This window comes from Colobus angolensis, unplaced genomic scaffold (assembly GCF_000951035.1).
Source record: "Colobus angolensis palliatus isolate OR3802 unplaced genomic scaffold, Cang.pa_1.0 Scaffold283, whole genome shotgun sequence".
Taxonomy (NCBI): domain Eukaryota; kingdom Metazoa; phylum Chordata; class Mammalia; order Primates; family Cercopithecidae; genus Colobus; species Colobus angolensis.
The window spans coordinates 2,409,349-2,421,431 of NW_012116077.1; the positions used below are offsets into that span (position 1 = coordinate 2,409,349).

Sequence of the window (12,083 nt, forward strand, 5' to 3'; positions counted from 1 at the left end):
ATATATTATATATGTATATGATATATATAAAATACCAGGGGAGTATTCCCAAGAGAATATTTTTTTGCTGACTAAGAAAGAAAGGGAAGAAGACCAAAACAAACATTACCAGTAACTCTGAGAGAATAAAAAACTGCTAGTTCCTCTGCTGTGATGCCATCCTGAATCACAAGCTGGAAAACCCCTATTCTAAAGTGAAACCTTTAGCCAACCAACTTCCCTCGTTGTTGCTCTCTCAGAGCAGTGAGAACTTAAGTTGGGGCCTTATCTGAACCTGACTGGGGGCTTATCTGGCCCCTTCGCGATCAGATAATAGTCAGTCTGGTTTGCTCAAATCACTTTGGGGCCAACAAGACAGTCAGAAATAATGGAAACTTACTATCACTTCATTCTGAATTCATTTAGGAACAGTACGGGTCTGACTCAGGTCTCTCACCTCCTCAGCCCTGTCTCTTTTCCAAAGAACTCAAACAAACCAGTAAGAAAAAAAACAAATAATCCCATCAAAAAGTAGGCAAATGACATGAACACACACTTCTCAAAAGAAGACTTACAAATGGCCAAACAACATATGAAGAAATGCTCACTATCACTAATCATCAGGGAAATACAAATTAAAACCATGAGATACCACCTCCGCCCAGCCAGAATGACCATTATTAAAAAGTCAAAAATAATAGATGTTGGCAGCTGGGTGCAGTGGCTCACGCCTGTAATCCCAGCACTTTGGGAGGCCGAGGCGGGCAGATCACAAGGTCAGGAGATCAAGACCATCCTGGCTAACACAGTGAAACCCCGTCTCTACTAAAAAAAATACAAAAAATTAGCCAGGCGTGGTGGCGGGAGGCTGAGATAGGAGAATGGCGTGAACCTGGGAGGCAGAGCTTGCAGTGAGCCGAGATCACGCCACTGCACTTCAGCCTGGGTGACAGAGCGAGACTCCGTCTCAAAAAAATAAAAATAAATAAATAAAATTTTTAAAAATAGATGTTGGCGTAGATGTGGCGAAAAGGGAACACTTACACACTGCTGGTGGGAATGTAAATTAGTACAGCCTCTTTGGAAAACACTACAGAGTTTTCTCAAACCTAAAAGTAGATCTACCATTCCATCCAGCAATCTCACTACTGAGTATTTAGCCAAAGGAAAAGAACTCATTAAATCCTTGTATTGTTTTTTGATCGCTAATCAGTCCCTCCTTCATTTAAAATCTTACCATCTCCCCTCCCAGAGTTACCACTTCAGTTTCCATCTCCTCTGCCTGTCACTTCCAGGAAACAGAAAGCATGTTTCACTTGGCAGCAGGGGGCACAGTGGCTCCAGCCTGGCCACGTACTGGCTGTGTGATGGGCAAGGGAGTAAACCTGTCTGGACTTCAGCTTCTTCTCTATCCAATAGAGATAGTCATTTCTCCCAGGATACTAGACCCAATGATTTACTGATTTACTTCAGCTCTAAGAACTATGATTCACAGAACACTTCATATTTCACATAATAATAAAAATACTTTGTTTTTTGTTCTGTTTTGTTTTGTTTGAGATGGAATCTCACTCTGTCCCCCAGGCTGGAGTACAGTGGCATGAACTTGGTGCACCGCAACCTCTGCCTACCCAGTTCAAGCGATTCTCTTGCCTTAGCCTCCTGAGTAGCTGGGACTACAAGTGCGCACCACCACGCCGAGCTAATTTTGTATTTTTAGTAGAGATGGGGTTTCGCCATGTTGCCCAGGTTGGTCTTGAACTCCTGGCCTCAAGTGATCCACCGCCTTGGCCTCCCAAAGTGCTGGGATTACAGGCGTGAGCCAACGTGCCCAGCCAGCCACCGTGCCTGCCCCAAATAACACTTTGTTATGGATCATGTTTAAACTCTTACAACACAGGAATAGAAAATCTTTTCATACTGAAGTAGATTTCCATAGTGCCAGGAGAATAAACAAGTGGGAAATTTAGCAAGAAAAAAGACATTATAACTAAACAAGCATAATTTGGAAAAGGGGAGAATTTTTCTCACAATATTTTTTCTTTTCTTTTTCTTTTGTTTGCTTGGGTTTTTTTTTTGTTGTTGTTGTTTGTTTGTTTTCATATGGAGTCTTGCTCTGTCTCCCAAGCTGGAATGCAGATGTGATTTTGGTTCACTGCAGCCTCCGCCTCCCAGGCTCAAGCGATTTTCCTGCCTCAGCCTCCCAAGTAGCTGGTATTACAGGCTTGCACCACCACGCTCAGCTAATTTGCTTTTGTATTTTTAGTAGAAACGAGGTTTCACCATGTTGGCCAGGCTGATCTTGGACTCCTGACCTCAAGTAATCTGCCTGCCTCAGCCTCCCAAAGTACTGGGATTTTGAGCCATCACACCTGGCCAAATTTCTCAAATGTATTAACTTATTTAAGTTTGAAGCTGATAGTTTAGGCAACTGTTTATCAATAGTAAACTCTTTCCAAGGTAAAAAGAGAGGTTTTTGTTCTCCATTATATGGGCTGACTGGTAAATTTTCTATTTGATCATGATCTCTAGTGAAATTTAATTAATTAAAATAAAAACAAATAAATGCAGTTTGCCACTATTTGTTAAATATGCTGTGCCTACAAGGATTTTAAAAAATGGTCACTACTTTTCTTTCATGAAAACTGAAGCTTTCAATTCAGGCTTTACACAATCACTTCAGATTTCTAAGACCAGAGTAAGGTTTGAACATTTTGTCTTTAAAAACACTTTAGCATCTCTTTATCATTCACATTTGCCTGGGTGAAATAATGGTTTGAATAGTTCTTATGAGCATTCACAAAATGTCATACTCTTTCCATTCTCAGAGCATGGGAAAGAAGTTCTGCCCTGGCAAACAAAGGTCAGAGTGAGCATGAGAATTTCCAGTTGATGTGCTTTCTGAATAAAAGAACCAGGGAGTTCTTTTCCTGTAAGGTAAAACCAGGCACATCACTTTTTTTTTTAACGTACAAGATAAAAATTGTGACAGTAAGAAACACAGATCTTCTCATTCCTGTCACAGCCAGAAGAGAAAGAAAACCAAGCTCTCCAAAAGCAACATCTTGCATAATTTCTGTTGCCCTGACCATGTTCTTGGCAACCTGTGATCTGTGGAAATTCTTCTAAAGGGCAATATCAATTATTCAGTGACTGACATACGAATAATGAATCCATATGCTGACATTATGTTGCTTTACTTAGTGAGGGGTTTAAAATAAACATCTTACTTGTTATTGGACTGCAGGGGTCTTAAGTAAGTAACAAGAAGAGACTGAAGTTCTTTAGCATATTCTTTTTCAGTGTCCAGGATGTTCTGTAACACCTATGAAAAAAAAAGTCAATATATTATAATCATCAAAATAGTCTAAGGCAAAATGTAGCTTTGATCTTTTAACCAAGTTACTAGGAAGAAAAAAGGTCCTATTTACTCAGGCTACCACTGCAAGCAAGGAACACAAAATCTGAATGCGCTTTCTTTCAATCTAGCAAACTACTTTAATTATTGCATGACAACTGATTATATTGTACAATTCATATGAATAAAATTTTTCAGTTACCCATAACTGAATGGGCCTTGCCATTTACACAGTACTGCTTGATTATTTATTTCTTGTCAAGACAGGATCTCTCTATGTTGCCCAGGGTGGTCTCAAACTCCTGGTCTGGAGGAATCCTCCTGCCTCAGCCTTCCAAAGTGCTGGGATTACAGGTGTGAGCCCACATCAAACCCCACAGTACTGTTTAAAATGTTTTCATGCGCTGTAAATCATTTTATCCTCAGGAAGTTCTCAGTTAGTTAACAAAGAATCATTACTCCTCTTTTATGGAGGAGAAAATTGAGGCCAGCTACCTTAGACACAGAGACTTAATGTCAGTATAATTTAAGGATCACTGTGATATCAAACATGACAAGAGATTTTTGTTTAAGCTATGTTTGTGATAAGACCTTTAGGGAATAAAATCTGAGGATACAGTGAATTTTTAAGCAGAGTTAAAACTAGTCTTTTATTAAAGGCAGAAGGTGCTACCATGAACAATTCAAAGAACAAAGTAGGCTGAAGTGTGAGAAATTTAACAAGAGAAATAAAAAATATCATTATTATTAATCATGTAATTAAAATCCTATAGGCAAAACAACCAATATGGGGGTTCACAATTTCTCTTCCCCTACCAGTTCTAGGGTCGTGTCACAACCCATTTCTAAGCCTCTTCTGGTGGCAGGTAAAACCTTCATTTAATACCTAATGTAAATGATGGGTTGATGGGTGCGGTGCAGTGGGCCAGCATGGCACATGTATACCTATGTAACGAGCCTGCACGTTGTGTACATGTACCCTAGAACTTAAAGCATAATAATTTTAAAAACCTTCATTTAAGCTCTTAGAGACAACCCAGTTAACATTCTGGTATATTTTCTTTCATATATTCTAATTCATTCAACAAAATCGACTGAGTGCCTACTCTGCCAACTGCTGTGCTGCCCACAGGGAGTTTATACCATATTTGCAGAGACATTAAACAGAGAGTTACAATACAGAGTGAAGTGTCCTTAACTAGGAGAAGTGTATTAGCCTACCAATACGCCAGCCATATACTCACAAGACAATGCATGATAATCTGCTTTTGAAAGGTGGAATGGTCAAAACAAGGGGAGATCCCGGTAACCGTGGGTTTTCTGGGAAACAACTGGAGTGCAGGGTGGTAGTTCTGACTCTGCTGCTGACTGAGAGGTTGCTTCAGTTTAAAACTTTGCTTACATCATCTCAGATTATGATACTGCACCTACCTTGGGGACCATTATGAAGATGTAGTGACATACTGTACAGATAGGTGCTGGGTAAGTGGGAAACAGACCTACCAATTTAAAGGGTTAAAAAAGGGTTTCTCAATAGCAACATTATTAACATTTCAAACCAGATAATTCTTTGTTGTGACGGAATTCCCATATCATTGCCATGACATTGCCAAATGTCACCTGAAAGGCAATATTGCCCCCAGTTGAGAATCACTGGCTTAGAAGAACACAGGATGGCTTCAAAAGCTCGGGGTTAAATTGTAGCCCCTATACCGAGCCACTCATGTCTACTTTCAGTTCCTCTATTCCTCAGAAACTACCCTCTAAAAGTGTAAATGCAGGGTTCTGGAGGTATTGATGTTCTCAGAAATTAACCCAGTAATGGAATAGAAATATTCCCCTCTATAGAAAGTCCAAGAGCGAGAATGGAAATTAGAAACTACTTTGAGATGAATGAAAATGAAAACACAACATACACAACCTCACAGGGTGCAGTTAAACAGTGCTTAAAGGAAACTATATATTTATAAATGCCTATTTTAAAAAAGAAAAAAAGACTTTCATTTTTCAGTCTGACATGTAAGGAGCTTAGAAGTCATTACTCCATCGTAACAGGCAGTAAATAGCTAAACAAACTGAAATAAACCATCGTTTTCTCTTAAATCTGTCAGAAAAGTGAGGTCACAGGGAAAACTACTACTCTAAAAATTGGAGAAACAGACAGGCAGATAAAGAGAATCACAAATCACCAGAGCAAAGGTTCACAAGCAGAAGCCTCCACAGGAACCAGCACTAGGATAGAAAAACCTACACTGTAATTGACAAACTTCTGGGGGCTCCGGATGGACAAGTCTGAGAGTTAGGAACTCCAGGGGGGCAATATTAAGACAGCACATCCACAGTTTTGTGAGTTTAAGCTCCAGGTTCTCTCAGTGAAGATTAGAGGAAAATACCGTGATGCTTCAGGCAGAGGGAGGGAAAAAGTTGCCTTTTTGAATATGCCAGAGCACTCTATTCTTCTTAACGAGGTCTGCCCTCAGGAGAAACTATTTTACCAGAGCATAACCTACTTTTTTTGTTTGTTTGTTTGCTTTGTTTCTTCCTGTTTTTGTTTTTTGAGACGCAGTTTCACTTTTGTTGCCCAGGCTGGAGTGCAATGGCGGGATCTCGGGTCACTGCAACCTCCGCCTCCTGGGTTCAAGCCATTCTCCTGCCTCAGCCTCCCTAGTAGCTGGGATTACAGGCATGCGCCACCACGCCCAGCTAATTTTGTATTTTTAGTAGAGACAGGGTTTCACCATGTTGGTCAGGCTGGTTTCGAACCCCTGACCTCAGGTGATCCGCCTGCCTCAGCCTCCCAAAGTGCTGGGATTACAGGCATGAGCCACTGCGCCTGGCCCAAGCATAACCTATTGAAGTTTTATCAAATACTAACTATTATGGGAGAAGGTCAATAAGCAACTCCAGCCAGCTCTAGCCTTCCACATGGGGGAAGGAAGATAACCCAACTCCAGTCCTTTCTAGTCATCCTGTCCCACCTAAGGGGAAGAACTAGGAAGCACTGGTGAAGTTCATGGTCCAGGGACACAAGCTCATTAAAAACCGAGACCTAATCGTGGAAATATAGAACACTTCCCATCCTTCTACACCTTACCACTACATTACTAAAGGATTATTTGCCACAGTTCCTTTACCCAGTACATCATGTCAGGCTTCCAACAACAATTTACAAGGCATATTAAAAGGCAAAAAATATTGTATGAAGAGACAAAGCAAGCACCAGAATTCAAGTCAGGTAACACAGGAATGTTAGAATTATCAGACCAGTGTTTTTAAGTAACTGTGATTAATATACTAAGGACTCTAACAGAAAAAGTAGACAACATGCAGGAATAGATGGACATTATAAGCAGAGTGACAGACATTCTGAGAAAGAATCAAAAAGCAATGCTAGAGATTAAAAACACTGTAACAGAAATGAAGAATGCCTGCCCACGATAGGCTCAATAGTGGTCTGGGCATGGCTGAGGAAAGAATCTTTGAGCTTGAGAATATGACAATAGAAACTGCTACAACCAAAAAGCAAAGAGAAAAAAGATTAGGGGGGAAAATACAGAAGAGAATACGAAAGAACTGTGGAACAACTACAAAAGGTGCAACATTCACGTAATGTGGAAAAATCAGGAGAGGAAAGAGAAAATAATAGAACAAATAATTGAAACAATAATGGTTGAGAATTTACTCAAAATTAGTTAGACACCAAATCACAAATCCAGGAAGCTCAGAGACCAAGTAGGATAAATGCAAAACAACATTCTAAGCATATGATATTCAAACTCCAGAAAATCAAAAATAAAGAAAAAATTCTTGAAAGAAGCCACAGGAAACAAACAGTTTATCTATACGTGAGTTCAAATAAAAGTTACATCTGACCTCTCCTCAGAAACAATGCAAGCAAGAGGTGAGTGGAGTGAAATATTTAAAGTGTTGAGAGAAAAACCCACTAACCTTGAGTTCTGTATCTTGTGAAATTATCCTTCAAAAGCAAAAGACAAATCAAGACTTTCAGACAAACAAAAACTGAGAGAAATTGTCACCATTAGACCTGCCTTGCAAGAAATGTTAAAAGAAGTTCTTCACAGAGAAGAAAAACAATATAGGTCAGAAATTTGGATCTACATAAAGAAGGAAAGAATATTAGAGAAGGGATAAGCAAAGATAAAATAAAAACCTTTTTTCTTATTTTTAATTGACCTAATAGATAACAGTTTATTCAAAATAATAATAGCATCAATGTATTTGATGATGTGTGTGTATATACTAATGTGTATTTATGTGTAAGTAAAATGAATGACAGCGATCATACAAGGGATGGGAGGTAATCATTAGGAATACTATGTTATTATAAGGTACTTGCACTACCTGTGAATATAGTGTATATCTTTGTATAGTATTATATGAAAGTGAACTGGGACTAGCTATGAGGGCATAGAGCAACCACTAAAAATGTTTATTTAAAGAAATATAATTGATATGTGAAAAAAGAGAAATGGACTCATATAAAACGCTTAATTAAAACAAAAAGCAAAAAAATGTGGAAGACAAAAAGCGAACAACGAAAAGGGCAACAAATAGAAAACAGTAACAAGTATGGTAGGCATTAATCCACCTATATCAATAATCACTTTAAATGTCAGTGGTTTAAATGTACCAATGAAAAGACAGACATTTTCAGAGTGAATCAAAAAATAAGGCCCCACCATATGCTGTTAATAAGAAATTCGATTTAAATATAAAGACACGGCCGGGCGCGGTGGCTCAAGCCTGTAATCCCAGCACTTTGGGAGGCCGAGACGGGCGGATCACGAGGTCAGGAGATTGAGACCATCCTGGCTAACACGGTGAAACCCCGTCTCTACTAAAAAAAAATACAAAAAACTAGCCAGGCGAGGTGGCGGGCGCCTATAGTCCCAGCTACTCAGGAGGCTGAGGCAGGAGAATGGCATAAACCCAGGAGGCGGAGCTTGCAGTGAACTGAGATCCGGCCACTGCACTCCAGCCTGGGCGACAGAGCAAGACTCCATCTCAAAAAATAAATGAATAAATAAATAAATAAATAAATAAATAAATATAAAGACACTTATAAACTAAAAGTAAAGGGATGAAAAAGGAGGTATCATGTTCATACTAATCAAAAGAAAGCTGGAGTGGTTATGTTAATTTTAGACAGAACAAACATTAGAGCACGAAAAATTATCAGGAATGGAAAGAGCCATTACATAATAATAAAGAGGTCAGTTCTCCAACAAGACATAACAGTCCTTAATATGTATGTGCCTAAAAACAGAATCAAAATACACGGGGCACAACTTTCATAATCAAATGAAAACTCTTCCATCAAAGTTGTGGTGGAAATGTTCTCCCTTCAATCAATAATAAAAAAAAAAAGTAACACTAGTTCCTTGTCAGTGCAAATGACAATAAATTTGCTTACTTAACCCACTCTCATTCAAAGACCAGGTGAATAAAGTATACTGATAAATCTGAAAGTATATTGATATATCTAACTTCCCAAAGAATAACAATAACAATTATGAAAAACTGTTAAATAATTTATACAAATTTCTTTATGCATAGCGTTTTAGAACTTTTAGTATGATAAATATATTTTGAAACTCTAAGCAGGGCCAATATGATACTGTGTTTTTCAAACATATGTGACAATGGCATCATGTATATTTTAGGCATTTTATACACATTGGTACTTGCTAATTGCTATTCCAAGAAATGAACAAAAGAAATGAACAAAAGAAACATTTTCTTTGGCTGAGTTATATTTTAATATTATGCCTTTCAGTGAGTACTGACATTAGAAGCAGCTATATAAAAGGCCATTATAGTTGTAAACTATAGTTAAAGACATTGTCCAGTATGTTGATTGGCATTCTCGGACTAAATTCCTCCTGTGATTTAACACTTGGTAAAAAAACAAAAACAAACAAAAAAAAAATGTGAGGCAAAAACTGCTAGAACTTCAAGTAGAAATAGATAAATCTATTATAGTTGAAACTTCACTACCCCTCTATCAGAAATGGAGAGATCCAGCAAGCAGAAAATCAGTAAGCACATACTAGAACTCAATAGTACCATCAAGCAACTGGATATAGTTGGCATCTATAGACTACTTCATCCAACAACAGCAGATTACATATTTTTCTCAAGCCTACATGAAACATTCCTCAAAATAGACCACATTATGATCCATAAAACGCACCTTAGCAAATTTAAAAGAATAGAAATCATGCCATCTATGATCTCAGACGACAATATAATCAAACTAGAAATCAATAACAGGAAAATACTTGGAGATTAAACAACACATCTCAAAATAACACATTTCTTTTCTAAAAATATATTTCAAAAGAAATTTTAAAATATTTTGTACTAAATGGAAATGAAAGTATAACATTAAAATTTGTGGAATGCAGTGAAAGCAGTACTTGTGGGGAAATTTATAGCACTGAATGCATATAATAGAAAAGAAGAAAGATCTAAAATAAATAATCTAAACTTTCACCTTAGGAAACAACAAAAAGAAGAGCAAACTAAACCTAAAGCACATAGAAGAAAAGAAATAATAAAAATTAGGGCGGAAATCAATGAGATTGAAAACAGAAAATCAGTAGAGGAAATCAATAAAACCAAAAGCTGGCTCTTTGAAAAGATCAATAAAATTGGTGAACTTCATTGAAAAAAAGAGAGAAGATACAAACTGCTAATATCAGAAATGAAATGGCAGGATATCACTAGAGATCCCATGGAAATTAAAATAATGTTAAAGGAATATTATGAATAACTCTGCCTACAAATTTGATAACCTAGATTAAATGGAGTTTTTTTAAAGATACAGTCTGCCAACACTCACAAGAGAAGAAACAGGTAATCTGAACAGGCCTACATCTAGTAAAGAAAATGAATTGGTAATTAACATCCTTCCAAAACAGAAAGCATTAAGCCCAGATAGGTTCACTGGTAAATTCTACTAAACATTTAAGGAAGAAATTGTATCAATTCTTTACAATCTCTTCCAGAACATAGAAGCACAGAGAATACATACTTCCTAACTCATTTTATGAAGCCAGAATTACCCCAATACCCAAACCAAAGACATTACAAGAAAACTACAAACCAATATCTCTAATGCATATACTTACAAAAATCATCAACAAAATATTAGCAAATAAAATCCAGCAATAGATAAAAAGAATGCTACAACACAGCCAAGTGTGGTTTAACAAAGTATGCAAGACTAGTTCAACATTCCAAAAAATCACTAATGTAATCTATTACATCAACAGGCTAGAGAAGGAAAATCACATGATCATATCAACCGATGCAGAAAAGGCATTTGACAATATACAACATCCATTCATGATTTTTTTTAATTCTCAGAAAACTAGGAATAATTTCTCAACTTGATAAAGAACAGCTATGAAAAAAAAAGAGAGAGAAAAAAGAAAATGAAAAACAAACCAACAAACAAAAAAAATCCCCGACATCTAACATCATACTTAATGGTAAGAAGCCAGATGCTTTCCTACTAAGATTAGGAACAAAACAAGAATGTTCCCCTCACACCACTCCTTTTCAACATCATATTGAATGTCCTAGCTAACGTAATAAGACACGAAAAAAATAAAAGGTATACACATTGGGAAGAAAGCAATAAAACTGTCTTTATTTGCAGATAACATGATTGTATATGTAGAAAATCTGAATAAATCAAAAAACTTTCTGGAGCTAATGAGTGATTATAACATGGTTGCAAGATGCAAAGTCAATACACAAATGTCAATCATTTTCCTTTATATCAGCAATAAACAATTAAAATCTGAAACAAAAAAACATAGTATCATTTAGATTAGCACCCCTAAAAATGAAATACTTAGGTATAAATCTAAGAAAATATGTACAAGATCTATACAAAGAAAACTACAAAACTCTGGTAAAAGAAATCAAAGAACTAAATAAATGGGGAGATACCCTATATTAATGGGTAGAAAGACTCAGTATTATCAAGATGTCAGTTATTTCCAACTTGATCTATAGATTCAACATAATTCCAATCACAATCTCAGTAAGTTATTTTGTGAATATTGACAGATTCAAATTCCAAAACTAAAAACAAAATCAGTATGTTAATATCTGCACTCCCATGTTCATTCCATCATTATTAATAATAGCCAAAACATGAAATCAGCAGATGCATGGACAGAGAAAATGTGGTATAAAAACACAACGGAGGCTAGGCATGGTGGCTCATGCCTATAACCCCAGCACTTTGGGAGGCTGGGGAGAACAGATTGCTTGAGCTCAAGAGTTTGAGACCAGCCTCAGCAACATGGTGAGGCCCTGTCTCTACAAAAAACTAAAAAATTAGCCAGGCGTGGTGGTGCACACCTATAGCCCCAGCTACTTGGGAGGCTGAGGTGGAAGGATCACTTGAGTCGAGGGGCAGAGGTTGCAGTGAGCCAGGATCACACCACTGCACTCCAGTCTGAGTGACAGAGCAAGACCCTCAAACAAAACAAAACTCAATGGAATACTATTATACAAATAATATTTGTTTTGTCTCAAAACAAAACAAAACACAGTGGAATACTATTCAATCATTAAAAAGATGAAAATCCTGCCATTTGCAACAACATGGATGAACCTAGAAGACATTAAGTGAAATAAGTCAGTCACAGTAAGAAAAATACCACATGATCTCATCATATACGTAATCTTTTTTTTTTTTTTTTTT

The 12,083-nt window shown here is 37.1% G+C and overlaps 1 protein-coding gene across 1 annotated transcript in view; it reads right to left on the bottom strand.

The window, feature by feature from the left end:
- ARHGEF6 (Rac/Cdc42 guanine nucleotide exchange factor (GEF) 6) overlaps positions 1 to 12,083 on the bottom strand; it is a 125,237-nt gene that overhangs the window by 48,904 nt on the left and 64,250 nt on the right. Inside the window, exon 7 of the mRNA XM_011948792.1 lies at positions 3,210 to 3,304. Coding sequence (XP_011804182.1) covers positions 3,210 to 3,304 — 95 coding nt within the window. The remainder of the gene's footprint in view (positions 1 to 3,209; positions 3,305 to 12,083) is intronic.